The sequence below is a fragment of the Ictidomys tridecemlineatus genome, chromosome 10 (assembly GCF_052094955.1).
Source record: "Ictidomys tridecemlineatus isolate mIctTri1 chromosome 10, mIctTri1.hap1, whole genome shotgun sequence".
Taxonomy (NCBI): domain Eukaryota; kingdom Metazoa; phylum Chordata; class Mammalia; order Rodentia; family Sciuridae; genus Ictidomys; species Ictidomys tridecemlineatus.
Window position 1 is genome coordinate 6,790,066 of NC_135486.1, and position 19,783 is coordinate 6,809,848.

Consider the following 19,783-nt stretch of genomic DNA (forward strand, 5'->3'; position numbering starts at 1 on the left):
CAGTCGCTTGAGTTTCCCTAGGAATACTACGTAGATTCTAGGCGCTGGGACTGTGGTTTAGTGATGCAGAGCGCTTGCCTAGCATTGTGAGGCACTAGGTTAAAAAATAATAATAATAAATAAATAATAATAAGAGAACTCATGTAAAAAAAGAAGAGGAGGAGGAGGAGAAAGGGTATCAGGCAGACACATATGTTAACAACTCTATTAAATAAAGCCTGAGTGTGTTTTCTGACCCAGGGGGAAAAAATGCAGTTGCTTGAGTTTCCCTAGGAATACTACATAGATATAAAATTGTGAGTTGTACTGTATGTTTCTTGGCAAATTATGAGATAATGGCAAATTTTTCCAAAGTGATCCTAGTACTGAGAATTTTTGTTGTTTTACAGTTAAGTTTTAAAGTGTTTGTTAACTTCTTTGCAGTTGTAATTTGTATTTACCTGATCACTGAAGAAATTGAGCATCTTAAGCCTTTTGATTATTTGGTTTTCTTGGGCCTTTTAAAATTTTTACCAATTCTTTTACTGGATTGTTTGCCTTTTTCTGACTGGCTTTTATTTATTTTTAGGATTTGGATTCTCTGTGTTGGTCAGTCAGATATGTAGTAGGTATCATATTTTACTCTGAGACTTATCTTGTTCCCTCCCCACCTTGGTTTGGATTTTGAGACAGGGCCTAAATTGTTGGCCTCAAACTTGTGATACTTTTGCCTCATCCACCCAAGTAGCTGGGATTACAAGCATGTGCCACTTTTTGTTTTTTTTTAAACTCTTGTTATATTAAATGAGACAGGGAAGCTCTTAAAGTTTATTATAATCAGATCTGAATTTTTTTACCTTATGGAACTAACTTCTTTATCTCTTAAACTTTTTTTTTTTAACTTCACGTTTATGGATGGTAGTCTTAAGGTTCTAAATATTTATCTTTGATTTTTAGATCTTTAATTTGCCTGAAATTGGTATTTTGTGTTTGGTGTAGTGGTACCAATTTTACATGGAATTCAGTTAGCTCAGGTTTCTTGGCCATTAATGGCTCTCTGAATTTCCATGAAATTTAGAATCACCATTTAAGTCGGGCACAGTAGCGCATGCCTGTCATCCTAGCAGCTCCAGATGCTGAGGCAGGAGGATCATGAGTTCAAAGCTAGCCTCAGCAACTTATCTCAGAACCTGTCTCTAAATAAAAAACAAAAAAGGGCTGGGGTTGTAGCTCAGTGTTTGAAGGCCCCTAAGTTCAATCCCCAGGGCGAGGGGAAAAATCACTGATTATTTTCATTAAAAAGACAGTATTGGGCTGGGGATGTGGCTCAAGCGGTAGCACGCTCGCCTGGCATGCGTGCTGCCCGGGTTCGATCCTCAGCACCACATACCAACAAAGATGTTGTGTCCGCCGAGAACTAAAAAATAAATATTAAAAAAAAAATTCTCTCTCTCTCTCTCTCCTCTCTCACTCTTTCTTTAAAAAAAAAAAAGACAGTATTAAGCTTTTGGTTAAGGTTACTTTGACTCTACAGATTACTTTGGGAAGGAACAGTACATCTCTGTTGGTATCTGTAGCTGTATGTGCTTTGCAGGTAGGTAGAAATAAAAGATTTTGGTGCAATTGAGTTCCATTATGTCTTTACTAAATTTATGTCTGCCAGATCTATTTCTGATAAAGGTGTGGTGTAAAGTCTCTCTGTAATAGTGGATTTCTTCATTTCTCTTTACATTTCTACCAGTTTTGCCTCACGTCTTTTGATACTGTCATTAAGTGCATACACACAAAGGATCTTTCTCTCTTAGAATTTTGACCCCTTTATCATTATGTAATACTCTTCTTTATTCCTGAGAAAGAATACATTACTTTTATCAAAAGTCTGCTCTAGGTGCTGGGACTGTAACTTAGTGACAGAGCACTTGCCTAGCATAGTGAGGCACTGGGTTCAATCTTCAGCACCACATATAATATGTAAGTAAATTAATTAAATAAAGGTCTGTTGACAACTAAAAAAAAAATATTTTTTAAAAAGTCTGGTCTGTCTGAAATTTATTCTTGCTTTCTTTTGATATGTATTTAAAGTGTGTGGTTTTGGTATGTAAGGCTTATAAACATTAGATGGGTAAGACTATTCTCAGAAAGAGTTTAAGATTAAAAGTATTTCTTTTTAAATCAGTAAAGTTATGTGGTTCTAGAATTTTCTCTCTTTTTTTTGGGAGAAGATAGAATTTTCTTTGTAACAAGAGTTTTGGACCTTTAGCTCAGTGTATAGGAGTGAGGTTTTCCTCATCATTTTAAATTACAAATTTCAAGAATCTGTTCATTTATTCTAAACATGAGAATGCATTAGTATGGAGGTGCTCCCCTTTTTGTCTGTTTCCTGTTCTTTCTGCTCCCCCTTCTTCCTTCATTATGGTATCGTGATGAGAAAGAAGCAGACTGTTTCCCTTTTTCTGCCATTAGGTTGGAAATTGTACAGTTTTTGTTCTTTATTGATTACCCTAGAAATGACAGATACCAAAGTCTATAATTAATATCTTTACCTCATTCTGAACAGTACAAAGATTTGTAAAACTTACTTTTCTCTGGCTTGATTTATGTTTGTTTTGTGTATTTTAATTCCATTGTTTTGGGTGTGCTTTACATTTAATATTTATTTAAATTTACATACATATTTACTAAGTTCTTTGGACTTCACTCCTTTTTCCCTAAGGTCTTCCATTTATCATCATTTCCCCCTTAAACCTCTGAAATACTAATCTCCATTTTCCCCCTTTAATCGTATTTGAGAGTTAGTGGGCTCTTTGTTTCTCTTTGTTTATCAGTACTGGGAAGTTCTCAGTCATCCCCCCCCGCCCCCAAATGTTATGTCTATCCCATTCTCTTTTCTCCTCAGATTTTTAATCAAATGTACTAGCACTTCTCCCCACATCTTGTCTTGTCATGTAAACTTTCCATCTTTTTGCCTTTCTAGCTGTATTTTGTTTTTACTTATCTTTTGTTTTCTTTTCCTGATCTATCTTGTAGGCCACACAATCTTTAGTTGTATCTAGTCTGTTATTACATTCATTCATTGAGTTTTTAATTTCTGTTACTACATTTGCATTTTTCTAGGAGTTCTTTTAGTGAGTCATTAAAAATATCTTAGTATTTTTTCTTCTTTTATATTTCCTGTGGATGTTTTCAGGCTTTTTAAATTTAAATATAGTAAGCATAAGCTTCTTTACCATCTGTTTGTGCCAATTCTAACATTAAATATTTGAGAATCTGTTCATTAAATTATCTTTATAGGCTCTTGATCACATGTGTTCATGTATTTGGTTGTCTTTGGTGCGCTACTCCAATATGAAAAATGATTTGTCAGGCTAATTTAAGAGGTAACGTGTTTGTATTTGCTTTATATTCATGGCTTGAAGTTTGTTGGGCTACCAGGTATTGAGAACTTCCCATCCAAACTGCAAATTCATTCTTTAACTGAAGATATGGTCCTTTTTATTCCCACCTTACTACTCAGTAGGAGAGAGTACCTCACGACTACTACTTCCATTTGGCCCAGGGATCTGATTTCTGTTCCATTTGTTTGTGATACCATCAACAAAAGTTCATGTATTTGTGTATTGGCAAATGCCCTCAGGACAAAAATGACTTGTATTCCACTTGGCTATCTGGGCTCTTAGTTTTCCTTTACTTTTGGCCCAGAGGTAGTACTTACTGTCTTGGCAGCTATTCATTGCTTTTAGTGGTTTTGTTTGTATGTTTTGCCCGTCATATTTACTTGCATTCAGTGGAGAGTTTGATCTTAGATATATAATGACCATTATTAGACATCAATCAGTAGAAGATTTACAGTGAATTTGTTTCTTATAAATTAGTTGTCTCTGTCAGGTCCTAAATTGGTTTAACCTTGAATAGGACTTACCTTATATGTATGCTTATCACTATAGAGGTGGATTAGGAGTAACTTGAATGTGCTTTGAGTAATGAAATTTTAGAAACTTCAATCTAAAAGTTAGATCTAATTTATTTACTATAAACTTAGAAATGTTTATCCATTGCTTAGAGATACACACACACTTATTCATATTCATATATATATGTGATGCATGTTCAAGCTGTTAGATTTTGGAGTTAATAGTTTTAATCACAGTGATAATTAGAACAGTATTTCTTGAATCTCTTTTTGTATATAGGTTCCTCTAACTAGCTTCTATACATGATCACAACACTTGTTGCACATTTTTAACCCACCTTTGTGACATAGTGTAGTTTAGTCTTTTCAGGAAAATTTAAAACGCTCTGTTGGTTTGGTATTAGCTTACCACTTACGTTATATTTTTTATCAGGTAAGAGAGGCTGGCCTCAGAGAAGTATCCTTTCTTTGCTGATTGATAGCCAGTTATTAATTAAAAACTTAATTTGAAGGCTGTTACCTTCAAATAATTTGACCACATCCATAATAAGAATGATACCTTCTCCTGCCTTGCTTCTTTTGACTTTTTAAATGCATAAATATATAGTTAACCTGGTTTAAATATAAATCCACTGGTTCTTTTTAATAAAGTAATCACTAAGGAATGATATATTTTTTAGGGTTTAATCATAGCATGAACCACCTTTTTAATTTCATAACTGCTTTTCTTTTCTTTCCTTGTAGTGGACCCAAATGATTTGTACATTGTAGAGCCCCTCAAGTTCTCTCCAGAAAAAAAGGTAATATTGTTTCTTTTGAAATTTATTGGTGACTTTTGTAATAGTAAATGAAGAAATAGATTGAAACGTTTAACATAGCCTTTAGGTGGTCCCTAACTTACTGTTTATTTTTATTTATGTTAATAGTGTAAATAAATGTTTACAGAGGTCAGCAAACTATCTATGGTTTGAATGTGCTTCAGGCCATTGTGGCCTGAAGTGGGGAGCCAAGAAGCATTTTCTTATTTTTAAAGGACTATAAAATAAAAAAAGAATATGTAAGAGTGATGGTATGAGTCTTGCAAAGCTTAAAACTTTACAGGAAAAGTTGGCTACTCCCTGTGTGGTCATTGTTTCCTGAGCATTGGAGGCTTGTCAGGCACATTGTGTCACTGTGCCTTCATCCTCACATCAGCTTAAAGTTGACGATGGTAATACCACTGAGTTGAACCTGGGTTGAACTCAGGGCCTTGAGCATGCTAAGTAAGCACTACCATGGAGCTATGTGCCCAGACCAATATCCCCATCTTCTGAGAAAACAAAACTGAAGAGGTTTTGATTTCTCAATGACCCTTTAGATAGGTGGCAAAATTCAGAATGCATTTAGAATTTTTTGGTTAGAAAGTCTATTCATTTTGATTGGCAGTATTGGCTCTGGGTGAAAGAACTTGGGTTTTTAGAATCAAATAGCTTAAGATTCAATTCCAACTTAGGCATCACTGTGTAACTTGGGCTTCGCTGTGTAACTTGGGCAGGAGCCAAATCTCTGAACCTGGGTTTTCTCATTTAGGAACCAAGGATAAACAAGTAAGTAAGATATATGTGAAATATCTGGCACATAGTAGATATTCAGATGTTAGTTGTCACTCCCTAAATCTGTATTCACCGGTGGCAGATAAGCAATTAAAATTTTTTGATTGAGTAGTATTTATAAAATGGGAAGGTAATGATAATATCTATACACAACGTGTATGTGTGCATAAAAAATACTGTTTTACTTTTCACCAGGTGGTGGCACTTTCCTCCATTAGCTTGCTCTTCTAGTGTTTAATAAGGTAACTGTTGGCGGTCTAATTCCTATCCTTTCATTTGTGTTATAGAAGAAACGCTGCAAGTATAAAACTGAAAAAATTGAGACCATAAAACCTGCAGATCCATTGCACCCTATAGCCAATGGAGACATAAAAGGAAGAAGGCCTTTTACGAACCAGAGAGATTTTTCTAGTATGGGAGAGGTTTACCACTCTTCTTATAAGGGCCCTCCCTCTGAGGGAAGCTCAGAAACTTCATCACAGTCAGAAGAGTCCTATTTTTGTGGCATTTCAGCTTGTACAAGTCTGTGCAATGGACAGTCCCAAAAGACAAAAACTGAGAAGAGGGCTTTAAAACGAAGGCGGTCTAAAGTCCAAGACCAAGGGAAATTGATAAAGACTCTCATACAGACTAAGTCAGGATCATTGCCGAGCCTGCACGACATAATCAAAGGAAACAAGGAGCTCGCCGTGGGAACATTTGGGGTTACAGCAGTTTCGGGACATATCTAAATTAATCTTTTCATACTGAAGACTTTTTTTGTTGTTGTTCTTTGAAGAACAGTCTGTGGTATTTGAAGGGTTGGGGGGGAGGAAACATTGGGAAAAGTATTCAGAAATTATGGTTTCTGCCTTTTTAAAAAATAGATGGGATTGTGTCAATCTTCGTTAATGAGCTACAGTTTTACAAGGCTGATCACTTCCTACAAGGACAATGGTAAACATTTTATAAAGATGTTTTTTCACAGATTAATTACTGGGACAAATTAATTTGGAAGCCCAGTTCCTTGGGTGGGATAGGAATGAAAGCCTAAACCTCTTCCTCTAGCTTTGTTCCTATTTCTTGCACCTTCCCCATATTTATGTGCCTTTTGTCTATTTATAATGCCACTGGAAGAGGAGGGAGAACTTTTTCTGTCATTTGATTTCTTTTATAACTTTTTAGGTTTTTGAAGCTGCAAACACTACAAGGTTTTGGGGTGGTCTGTGCCTGAAGCTCAGCAGTGTGGGTCAGACAGTGTGAAGAGCCTAAAGACTTGCCAGCTAGGTCTGTTGTGCAAACTCACTGGAAATAAACACTTGCTGGAACTTTAAGTCTGTTCTTTTAGGTAAATAGTGATGCTCTTGACGTTATTTTCATTTATCTTATTTGGACTGGATTACTTTTTCCATAGTTACTAAACTCAATGAGGGGAAAAAAAAGCAACAAGTTCTTTTCATGCAAACGACTAGGATTTGCAAATGTTTTTATAAATTTGCCTTTAAACACAACTACTCGTGAAGATTTCATTACATATTACAATAACACTAATCCTCCAAACTTTCACATCCAAACTTTTCCATTTGTACAAATGTATGAGAAACTGTAGATTTGGCAGCTGAATTCAAGTGCATTAAGGCATGGTCACCGTCTGTGCACACACCTACGCACGCACACAGAGCTGCCAGTGGGTTTGTCCCATGAATCTGGCTGGTCAAGTCTGGGGGATTGTGATTCCTTGATATTTGCTTTGTATTGGCCACAAGGTGCAGAGATATGTTTGTGTTATGTCAATATGTTTGTCTTCATTTGTGTTTTTTTCTTTTAAAAAATAATTGGCAGTGACTGTATTTGAATAAAGTGATTTCATAGTGTGTGCCTGTATAACTAGTGAAAGTGGAACACGTTTCTTTTTGAAAGGGAGAGAATTGACCTTTTGTATTGTGAGATTTAAGTTATAACTTATTGAGCACTTTTAGTAATAACTGTTTTTAAACTTGTTTGATACCTTTCTTGGGGTATTGTTTGTAATGTGACTTATTTAAAGCCTTTTTTGTTTCTTTAAGTTGCTGCTTTAGGTTAACAGTATGTTTTAGGAGATTACATTGTTTTTGTCCAGTCTGCACAATTAGCCATTCAGAGCAAGAGGGCCAGATTGTAAAGAAGCCCTTGAAAAAAGGTCCAGATGAGAACAGAGGCAGAGTGGGAAGTCACACCATCTGTTGTGGAAAGAGGACTTTCAGTTTGTAACTACGGAGCTGTAGTGCCATTAGAAACTGTGAATTTCCAAATAAATCTGAACACTTGTCTTTATTAATTTTACTGGCTCTTCCATCCTTTGAAAGAAAATGCTCAAATGTATTACTAAGCTCTGAACATAGATTTAAGGTTTTGACACTTTTGAAGCTAATTATAACAGCATTCTTTAACTGTTGCTCATGTGGCAGCCCCTGCAGATTATTCTTCACATAAGCATCTGTTCCCATACAGCCCCAGTCTTACTTTTCAAACCCTAAAATGATAGCTTTGAATCTACAGTAGGATGTATGTGTGTGCTTTTATTAGGTGCAGCCTACTAATTTTTAACTTTCTATATCTAAATAGAGTAGAACATTTTGTAATTTGGGGTTTATTTTTTCATCTCAGAATATAACTACATGAAGGGGAAAAAAGTAACTTGAGTGAAAATTTTTTATTTGTTCTAATTAGTTATACATTGGAAATTCTTACCATTAGTAGATTTGTGTCTGGCAAGAAGCAAAACTGTTCAGGTTGAGTATCACTAAACCAAAATCCAAAACTTTGGAGCCCTATACCATTTTTGGAGCCTTTGGTTTTAGGATTTTCAGGTTAGGGATGTCCACTCAGTAAGCATATAAATATTCCCAGAATCAGAAAATCTCTAAACTCTGAATCATTTCTGGCCCTGAGCTTTTTATAAGGAGTACTCAACCTGGTTATCTCTGTGTGTGTGTGTGTGTGTGTGTGTGTGTGTGTGTGTGTGTGTGTGTTTAATGGGTTTTCAGTGTCCCCCAGTGGCCAACCTCATTTTATTTCTAGTTCAATGTTAGGTAAAGCATTAAAACTACATTAAATTTCCCAAACTGAAGGATTAGAAAGGACAAGGATACAAAGTAAAAGTTCTTTTAATGGAGGGTTTTAGAGGTTCTACGTGCAGGCCATTCAAAGAATTAGTTCTACAAGGTGTGTTCTGAGAAACAGCACTTCTTCACTCTGCTGCTGCCCATTGCTCATGGCCCCCCACCAAGCATTCCTGCTCCCTAGCAGCAGCCTCTTTGGATTCTGCATCTCTAATTCTTGTGCTACCTTTTTAATGCTGCTTCTCAATTTTCCAGTTTTAGATGTGGGCCTAATTTGAATACATAGGCACAAACTTTAAATAGATACAAACTTGTATTTGCTAACCTAGCTGAATAAATCTGCTTAAAATCACAGTATATTAAAGAAATATGGCTTTTTAAACTACGTTTTGTAAGGATTGTTATTAAAAACTTCACATACTTTTCTCCAGTTTCATACCTTAAGAAATTTCAGATCCATAGAATGTTTGAACACTCATGTACCTTAACCCAGATTCACCAGTTAACATTTTTGTTTTCCATGAGTATTTTTATATATGTATGTCTAAATGTGTGCATATGTCTGTATATTACATAAATATGTATTGTGTATATAGTGTACATTTAGGGGTGAACCAGTTGAAAGAACATCATGACTTAGTACCCTAAGTACTTCAGTGTGTATTTTCTTATAGGAAAAGGACTTTCATGTACATGACCATAATACCAGTATCACACCTAAGAAAATTAATAATTATATAATAACTGATGTGCAGTCCATAGTCAAATTTCCCCAGTTACCAGCCCTTCTAGACTTGTTTTTTTTTTTTTTTTTTTTTTGGTCCAGGGTTTAGTCAAAAAGTAGACTGCTTCTTGATTGTCTTATTTTCCTTGTGTAAGGGCCGTACTTGTTTCATCTGAACCATTTCAGTTTCGCTCAGCTTTTCTGAATGAGGTATGATGACATCACCATAGATTTTATCCCAGCCCACATCCCGTTGAGGCATATATTCATAGCCTGCATTATACACCACTTGAAACATTACTTTCAAAATTAGTCTTTAGAATATTTGTTTGCAACACAGTTGATATCACTTCTGGTTTGAAATCACATACTCTGGACTACCAAATCTTCGTTTTTCTTTTTTGACAAGTAGATTAAATAGTAAAATCCAAACAAAAGTTTTAGCCCAAGAATGGTTCAAAGAAGTCATTTACCTAGGATGTGGTTGTTGACACCATTTAAGAGCATGTACTTAGAAGTCAGACTGCCTACTTTTGAGTTTTGCTCTCTACCTCTTGCTGGATGTGGCATTGGACAAATTGAAATCCCATTGAGCTTCTCTAAAAATAATTCACTTTGGATCATAAAGCAACCAATTATCTCACCTATCTCCTTGTTGCAAAGAAACCTCTCTCTTCTCTCACCCTCATTCTTGGGGTCACTCATTCCAATACTGTTTCTGTCATTCTTGATTTCAATGTCTATTTTACATGATTTTTTACTGTAAGTGGCCACTTATCTGATGACCAAATTTGGTCATGACCAATATCCACGGTCCTTCCTTCATATCTCCTACTATCTCCTAGCTTGTGCTTTCTTACACTGTAGCTCCAACAATGCCATCCTCCCACCAAAGCCTCCAGTCCATTGGTCACACCACTTACGCACTGTTCCTCATTCTTATCTAGCTTGAATTCTGTGCTCAGTCCTTACAATTGCTCCCTTTCATACACCTTCAACTTTCTTCCCGTCTCTTGTTTTGATGAGCCTCAGCAAAGCAAAACCCTGGTTAAATACAGTTTAGATGTTACCCCAGACCCTCAAACAAGCTCCCACCTCCTAGCCTTTGTCTCTGCGATCTGCTTTTGCTTCTGTTCCTTAAAGCTAATAACTCTACTTAAGGGCTGTATTTCATTCTTAGGGAGAACTTTCATTTTTTCTGACTCTTGCATTATCATTTCCCCTTTCAAATAGAGCTCTCCCCATAGTATACTAATGTCATTGCTGCCTCCCGTCATACACCTTCTGACCCCATTCTCTCTAGCTGCCTGTTTAAGTGTTCCACTTCAGAGCACCCTGTCCATCTCCAGTTTCTCACCAAGCTTTCTTGAACTCGTTCCAATTAGGCAATTGATCTCTCCTATATTGAAACTGTCCTTGTGAAGGGCATTGGTGATCTCATGTTGTCAAAACCAGAAAACAGTTCTCTGTTCTCCTCTTGGCCCATAAGCAGCATTGAGCTCAGTTGATTGTTCCCCTGGTGCAATGTAGTTGACCTCTGAACAACATGAACTGGGGCACTAAACTGCCCACCACTAGCTTTGGACTCCCCCCAGAATTTAACTACTGATAGCCTACTATTGACCTTACTGATAACATATTAACACATTTATATGTAATGTATATAATGAAATATATGTGAGAACTGTTAGAGGTCACTTTTTTATTGGTGCATAATAATTACACAGAATAATGAATTTCATTGTAGCATATTCACACATGCACATAACAAAATTTGATCAGTTTCATTCCTATATCTCCCTACTTCCCTGCTCACAGGAGATAATTTAAGCATCTCAGTGTTTTAATACAACCAGAGGTGGCTACAAAATTATTACAGTAGCACAATATGTTCTACAGTTCATTTTATGCCATTATGAATGACTTAATGCAGCATCTTTACATCTGTCTACGTTTCTCTCAGCTTATTAGTAGCACGTACAGTTTGTGCTTGTGCATGTGTGAGTTTTGATAATTTTAACTTTTTATAATACATATTTCTATATTTTATGGCAATAAATGATTTAAGACAGACCACTATCTGTAATCATGTTATGCATTTCTGACATCCTAAGTTTCCCCCCCCCCCCATATTTCCAGACTATGCAATTCATCTGGGAGTTTTTTCAAATTGGGGCAAATCTCAAAAAATAAATTCTCAATCATGTAAGAGGGCATAATGTGGATGTGCCCAAACTCCATTGTAGGAAGTCTGCTCTCTGTGGCTCACTTCTATGCTGATTGCTCCATTTTTATAGCTCAGTTTCAGGGTTTTCTCTTTTATTCAATTGATATTTTTTTCTGAGCCAATGCTCACTCTTAATGTCTACATTTAATTATCTCCCTTAAAAATGGTGTTACAGAAGTTTTACTTTACTCAAGTTCTGTGCCAGAGGCCTGACTCTGGAGATCCCAACAGACTAGATTTGGCCACTTGCCCTATAAGAAAGCATGACGGAAAAATTGATGGTAGGAAAGGAATTTATTCTCACTGCAGCCACAGTGGTGTTAATAACCAATACTAACAGACCAAACACATTTGTGTCTTTCCACAATGTCAGAATGTATTGAATAGCAATGATTTCACAAGCTACACCATGATCGTTGGTCACTATTCACCAAGTATTCATGGGTCATCTGATAGACGTAAACTGGAAAATCTCAAGTTCTTTTCTTCCATTGCAATCTTAAATTCTATTAACACTCAGATCACACATGCTTTACACAATGGTATATCTGGGTTAAGGTGGCCTCAGGTTTACAAGATGTTGTGCCAAGAACAAGAGGTGATTAGATAAGAGTTTAAACCACCCAGCTCTGCAGAGTTGCCATGGCGAAGGTTCAGACATAGCAGTTTCAGAGTATGAGCTTAGGTGTCAGTTTGGAGCAGGCTATGCATGTCGTCATGGACAGAAGGAAAAACACTGAGCCGAAGCCAGGCGACAGGTCACTGGAGGTTTTTCGATGTGGTGATTTTCCTGGGCAAGGGTCATGAGGAGTGACCAGATGATGGGGTCACAGTGCTACCATGTCCATCTTGCAGGGGTAGTCCTCGTTTTTATGGGTTGTAAATGAGGGGTTTATGTTGGGGAGATTTATAAGTTCCTGTGTCTGGTGTTTCTGATGTGGGACTGCCATGTGTCCAGGTGCTCTTGATTTAGTTTGATAAGTTGGCCCAAAAAAGTTATTTATCAATTTGTGCCTTATGGTTGTTCTTGGAAAGATGATGACTGTTTATTTGAATTAACAAAGTATAGAGTCATTGTACCATGGCATTTGTTCTAAAAATGGAGTCACTTTTGGCAAACTACTGCTTTACAAAATACAATAACTTAGACACTGGCATAGCCTGAAACTCTCTTCTCAGTTTAGGGCACAGCCTTCTGTCCACAACTGGGAAGACAGAGCTAAGAACTGTCTTGGTGGCTCCGCAGTTTCCTTGAGTTTATTCCTGGAAGGACAAGATGAAAGTTGAATGGGCTTGCATAGCTAGAGATTCTAGTCAGGTGGAAATCTGGGTGGACATTGTCCTGGGCCTGGTCACAGTCTTTTGGACACCAAGGAAGTGTTGCAGGATATTTATCTTTCAGACCTATGGATCCTTGAATTAAACTGAGGGAAAGATCAACTTAGAAAGGGGCAGGCCACGGAAAGACAGAGTGGAGTGAAGTATGTTGATAATTGGATCCTCCTGCAATGGAGATGTTATCAGAATGAATATATTGAGAAATACTTTGTCTAAATTCCCCAGGATTTCCTTTGGACTTTTGAACATATATAAATCAGTATGTGGAGAATGTTTATGTTAAACAATATTGAATCTTTTTATCCAGGATTATGGTATGTCTCCTCTTACTGGTCTTTTTTTTTTTTTCTTTTTGGGGAGGGCACTGTGGATTGAACCCAAGAATGCTCCACCACTGAGTTATACCTCCAGCCCTTTTTATTTTTTATTTTTCGACAAGGTGTCACTGAGTTGCTGAGGCTGGCCTTAAACTTGCTATTCTCCTGTCTCAGCCTCCCAAGTAGCTAGGATTGCAGGTGTGTACCATCGTTGGCACTTTTTGAAGTTTTAAAAGCCTCCTCTTTGAGGTGCTGTAATTTGTGTTGTTTATTTCTCATATTTATTGTTGTTATTATCCTCGATAACCCTTGGTTCCATTCACATCTCTTTTTACATTTACCAGGGATTCCACTGCTCATAATGGCAAGTATTACTGGTATTAGCCGACGTCCTTTTCTTGTTAGTAACTATAAATATAGGAAATATTATAATGGTTCATTATTAAGAGTAATCGCTGTTAGTTTAAGATAGATATTTTAATTATTTTACTAAAAGCTTTTTTCCTTAGTCTAGCATCTGTGTTAGATTTTATCAAATGCTTTTTGAGCATCTACTGAGTTAGCAATTTTGCTATTATCTGTCTTGTGTAATGAATTACATAAGAGTTATTGTTGCACCAGATAGATTGTCTAATATTCAACCATCCTCAATCACATTCTTTGAGTAAATCAACTTGGTTTTAAAATCTGCTATTTTGTTTTTGGTTCTGTATTAGTCAGCTTAGGTGGGCTATAAGTAATCAAATCCGAAGCCTTGGTGGAATATCACAATGAAATCTATTTCTCACTTGCGTGAAGTCTAATATCAGCAGCTGACCCTTCTCATTAGTCTTAAGATTATGCCATCTGGAACACAAGGACTCACAAACCCACCCGAAAAGGGAGAGAGGGCAAGGAAAGACTCCCTTGCTGTAACTCCCTCAAGTATAGAATGACACATTATTGACACATTTCAATGCTAAAGTTAGTGACACAGTCCTGAACAAATGCAAGAGAATCTGGAAAACAGCCTTCCATCATGCCCAGGAGCATGGTGAGCACATCATTGTCTCTACAGATTTTTTGGGTCCTTCTTCGATTAGCCTTTCTGTCTCGGGGGTGCTTCAGTAGGAAGCCAGTGTGTATTTCACAATTTCCTGAAACATTGTTTGGGGCTTAATTTCTGCCGATGTATTTTGTATCTGCATCTTCATGATACTCTTTCCTTACCTTCCTCTGCAGAACATTAAACACTCCTCTTAACTCTTGTTAAGAGAGAAGATACACTCAGAATCAGTTATTTTAACATTTTGAGTGTTTATATTGTTAGGCCTTTCTTTTTGTCTATTAGTATCAAATTCATTTTTACAATTACAGTGTGGCTAAGCTCCCAGACCTATACCTTTTCCCAATACTCTTCCACTGATGCTTTCCTCTGAACAGTATCTTTCCTTATTGGATTGCCTAAGTCAATTGATTATTCTAAATCAATGTAGTATGAGAAAAATTTTGATTCCACTATGCGCTGCTCTCTACCTCCCAGAAGGAAGTGTATCATATGCTTCCCTTCCAGATGTTTTCTATGCTCTAACAGATGTGTAAAGGTGGTTGGCAATCTCAAAAAGCAGCCTGCATGACAAAGGTGCTAAATAGCACTGACTCTATGTGAGCCCATAGAAAATGGGTGAGTTACAAGGTATGTTACAACTAATTCCTTTCTTCCATGTAGTCTCTGTTTAAATTATTCCTAGCCATATAGATGGTGGTAAGGGGACACTATATAGATAATATACATCTGTTACTGAGAATGGCAGATAAACTGATGCTGGAATCCAGGGAGATACAAATCTATATACATTCTCCTGTAACTTTGTAGGTATTTTAGTAAAAAGTTGGGAAGTGCTACATCTGGAATAATCCTCTGGAGGCCACTCACCTTCTTAGCTCTTAAGGAATTAAATCCTGAACTTCACCAAACGACCCCTTTTCTGGGAGTAAAGGTAAACGCTAGTAAGCAACCAAAGGAAATTTTGAAAAGTTCTCAGCTGCCACCTCTTATGAAAGTTGTGAATTCTTATGTTTAAGTAGTATACTTAATAAGCAGGACTAAAAGTGTAATCAAAACAGCAAGTTTGTTTACTAGTTCCTCAGTGTGACTAGTTCTTCTGTGGCTTCTAGATTAAAAGTTAGGCAGGCTTCATTATTGCTCTGCCTTCTTTAAGTTACAGACAGTCCCAAGCTACCATTTAGAATGCTCAGTCCCAGACAATAAGCAAAACTTCCATTTCCTTTGCATTGAGCTACTCTATTCCCAGGGGAGAACTGAGGAGCCTGGTGACAGGTAGCAGGCCGGCACCTCTCGCTCCTTTTCCAGTCCTGGTCCCCTCACTTGCTAACGAAGCTTCAGACACCTCTAGAGTTGGAGTAGGAAGAAGAGAGGCAAAGGACAAAATTCTTCCTTGCCTGGTGCTGTCCTGGGAATGCTCCAGATTCTCTGAATCTGCCAGACAGTTAAAGATGATTTGTGTTCCTTTTTCTTCATGGATACTGATGGGGGTTTTTGCAGGAAGCTCACCTATTTTCCCTAAACAAAGACCTGGCTAATCCTTTGTTCCTTTCCCAGCTCCCAGGGTCCAGCTGCTTTTGCAAGAGTCCTGACTGCTCCTTGGAGTGTTCTGGATCCAACCCTGCAGAAGGTTCTCCTGTGTGGTCCATATTTCATCTCCAGAGACCATCCATCTTTGGCCCACAATCCCTGAGAATGCATCCCAGGCCTGACTGATGTGGTAGGCCCTCTGCTCACGCTCTCAGAGTGGTTAGTAGCCTTTCTGTGGACTTAAGTGTTTTGGGTGGTATTCAGAGTCCAGCAGACTGCATTCTTGAATTCCTCAGGTGGACCATTCACAGCATCTTTCTCGCATTGGGTCAGAGGAACTTGTCCCATAAAGTTCTTAATTTGTATTTAAAATAAGACCCCAGTGAGAGCTAGAACTCAGAAATGCACTAACTTTTTACTTCATACTTTCTTGGGGCAGAGAGTTACACTGAGTATTATTTTTTAAAAAATTCATTATCAGAAAAGTTCCGAAATTATATTTCCTAGTAGTGCTTTTGGGGGAAAAAAATGCTCTCTGAACAGATTATGGGAACCAAATTTCTTTTTTTTTTCCACATTTTTTATTAGTGCATTATAGTTGTACATAAGGATGGAAATTGTTTCACATAGTCCTATAGGCACACAATAGAGAAAAAAGATTCTTAATGGAAAATTCTAAAAGAAGATAAATGTCTAGTGTGGGGTATTGGGAGTCTGAAGAAAGTGTTTAAGGAGAAAACATCCAATTTAGAAAAAAGTGTGTAGAGCGGGGAATTAATCCTTCAGTGAGAATGTGGGTCCTCTTTTCAAAGGGGTGTTTTTCCAGTGAAGTGAGTGGGTATTTATTTCATGGGCAGGATTGGTGGGTCAGGGCTGCCACATCTCCTAACCTTAAGGCTTGGGAATTCTGCACCATCAGATTCTAGGAACCAGGCAGCAGCCAGAGTGAGCAATTTTTATACTAGCAGTGAAGTTTGCTCTCCCCAGGAGCAGGCAATCAGAATTCTTATTTATTGGGGTTTATGGAACTTTAGAAGAGGAAGTACAAAAATGACTCAGAATCCCCACATGAAAAAGAATATTGATTTGAGGGAGCATGAAATGCTAATATGCATCAGATCAAAGAGCCTGTACCTTAAAAAAACAACTGGCAGCACCAGCAGAGAATGGAAGCTGTGGCTCTTCTCCTCTGCCGAGAGTCTCTGATCTCCCCCCAGAGCCCCAGAACACCATTCACGAGGGTCCCGTGAGCCCACCTGGGCTCCGTTAAATCTGGCCTGTCTCTGTGCTCAGAGCAACTGAGCTTATCAAATTGCTCAGAAATAACTGAAAAATTAGCCACACCATCATATTGCCTACCCTGGACTGGGTCTGGCACATTGTTGACTCCCTAATTAATGTATGAAATAAAACTGGGCATTTTACAGAATTTATTTTCTTTACTTTATACAGATTCACTTTCAGCCATTTCTGCTGGCTATTTTTGAAAATTCAGCCTTTTCCCATGATTCCAGAAGTGAGCCCAGTGCTAACTAGCCCAGTGCTAGTTGAGTTTAGTGGATCCTCTAGTGACTCTACACAGTGATTCACAGATCGTTATTTCTGATGAAGAAATCACCCATTGTTTCATGTTTGAAAAGTGGCTGTGCATTTTTTATTTCCATTCTGCAATATTTATGGAAAGGAGACGTATAACTAAAAGAGAATCCATCAAATGGAACTTAATGAAATGATTTATCATCTCCAAGATGGTCACTGAGGAACATCGATGGCTCCTGCATCTCATAGCTCTAAGACGAATTTCAGGGGCACAAACTTCTGCTGCCAATTAGGTGAGTTAATTCCCCCCAAATCTGTAATCTGGTGACTTTCTCTATGTGTCATGTAGGTCCCAGGGCCTTTCTCTATGGAATCTAATAATAATTGTAGACTGTTAGTCACTGACTCATTGCCCTAAGTTCAAAAAAGGCAAGAGCAAACCTTTTATTTCCTGACCCATTGCAAAACTTTTCCACCATCGCTCAACCCTGTCCTTCAAAGTCTTCAGCGTGCAATAAGACAAGAGTTCTAAGAGGGCTTGGGGCCGGCTGGGTGGGTCAGGTCTGGTCCGCTTTCCTTCAGGATGCAGCCACAGCTGAGTCCTTAAGGCTCCCTGCCACAGCCTTGGTCTGGGCCAGCTTTCCCCTTTCACATGCATTGCTCAGACAGGTCCTTGCAGACAGCCATCTGTGTGTGGACGCTTGCCTTGCAAGAAAGTATCCCATGACTTTCACACTGCCTAAAGCGCATTTAAGAAAGTCGTTCTGATCCTCTTCACCTCCCAACCTGCCTCTATTCTAACATTTAATTGTCCCGTGAGGGTCCTGAGAGAGCAAAGGCCAAGAATCATGCCAAAAGATGTGAGAGTTCAGCTAAAACTTCGGACCCACGTGTCCTGGTTAAGATCTCCGTGTGGAAACCACTGTGTTTCCCCAAGACCAAGGCAGATGCTTCAGGCCAAGCTGTTGAAGTGTCACATTACAATATAAAAGAGTTCCTAATCTCAGGAACCCCATAGCCTGGTGAGGAGGGACAAAGACATGCAAATAAACAGCTACTAATATAATGTCAAGCTTAAGTATTCTAGCAGTGGCATGATTCAAGGCTAAGAAGCAAGGAGGGCTTGATTCTCCTGGAAAGGAATTGTGTTTTGAACTGGGTCTTGAAGGATGAATAGGAGTTCACCAGGCAATGACCCTGTGGTGATGGATATCGTCAGGGAAGGGTAGGAGTTGGGAGGACTTTCTTCCTCAGAAGCCCAGAGGTAGCAAGTGCAGTGTGCTCCAGGAGCTGCTGTACCTCCCAGGGCCCCTTGGAGAAGTACAAGTTCAGGATGATGTTTGGCAGATGAAACACTGAGAAACCTGAAATAAGATGCAAAATTTTGAATTTATTCTTATTTTTCTTGGAGTCTCTCGTAGGAATCTTATGCTCACCAGAGTCTTTCATCAATTTTACAAAGGGCTCTGTCACTCCCAAACAGGTTTAAACCTCTCAGTTTATGACGATACACTGTGAGTCCTGGCTTCCTCTGTGGGGACCAGGCACAGGAAACCTCCCTTTGATGTTGCACGACATGTGCTCAAAGAGACATCTGGAAGACAGAACTTTTATCTGACTCTTCTCAACCTTGCCTCAACCTCTCGGGCAATAAATCACCGATTGTCTGAGGAGGAAATGAAGAGGTAGCACCTATGGAGGCCCACACTTCTACACCAGCTCAAATGCAAACAGAACCCGCGCAGAGGCAGGAGCTTTTGTGTCCACATACAGGAGAGTGTTCTAGGCCAGCGGCGAGAGGAGAGAGGAGGCAGTGCTTGCCCGGTGACTAAGAGGGTCTCTTTCTCTCTAGAGGAAGATAAACAAGTGAGAGAGAAAGACATACGGGAAAAGTGAAGCTTCACTGACAGAGAGGAGGAAGAATAACCACACCCCATCTCAGACTGGCAGGGAAGAAGAATGTCATTACCAGGGGTGGGGTGGGGGGGGCTCCCCAGCGCTCCATGTCTGAACAATTTTATCAGCAGGAAAGATGATAAAAATCTAGGTCACAATGCCTGCTTCAAACCTCTGGGGCCGAATGTGTTTCAGAATTTTAAAACGTTTTCATCACAGACTGGAAGTGAAAATGAAAGGAAAAATCATGATAAAAGCAGGCTTCAAGAGCTTCTGAAATGGAGGGTATGGAGGAAGCAGTCACCAGCTGCTGCCTGCAAGGGTGCTTTGGTCACCTCCAGTCTGTTACTGGGGCTGTCTGGAAAGATCAAACTGACCAGATTGTGTGTGCCCAGAGGCCAACAGGCTCTCAGACTCTCAGCTGGCTCATGGACATTTCCATTTTGTTTATATATTGTTTGTCTTCTTTCAATCATTAGACACCATTTTGTTTGTTTGTTTTTGTTTTTTGGTACCAGGGATTGGATCCAGCAGCATTTAACCACTGAGCCACATCCCCAGCGCGCAGACACACACACACACACACACACACACACACACACACTT

The 19,783-nt window shown here is 38.5% G+C and overlaps 1 protein-coding gene and 1 long non-coding RNA gene across 7 annotated transcripts in view; both read left to right on the forward strand.

Moving 5' to 3' along the window:
* Suco (SUN domain containing ossification factor) overlaps nt 1–7,777 on the forward strand; it is a 68,892-nt gene extending 61,115 nt beyond the window's left edge. For 3 of the 6 annotated variants that reach the window (XM_078022320.1, XM_005319799.3, XM_078022321.1), the window contains 2 exons: nt 4,634–4,689; nt 5,769–7,777. In XM_078022320.1, the coding sequence (XP_077878446.1) occupies nt 4,634–4,689; nt 5,769–6,212 (500 nt within the window). In that variant the 3' untranslated portion in view covers nt 6,213–7,777. Of the gene's footprint in view, nt 1–568; nt 605–4,633; nt 4,690–5,768 lie in introns of all 6 variants that reach the window. The other 3 variants (XM_078022319.1, XM_078022318.1, XR_013426354.1) reach the window with 2 other exon arrangements.
* A 3,646-nt stretch (nt 7,778–11,423) lies between these two features.
* Nucleotides 11,424–19,662, forward strand: LOC120887385 (uncharacterized). The gene is made up of 2 exons (XR_013426355.1): nt 11,424–15,961; nt 17,195–19,662. It is a non-coding gene; the product is annotated as an uncharacterized LOC120887385 (long non-coding RNA).
* The last annotated feature ends 121 nt before the right edge of the window (nt 19,663–19,783 follow it).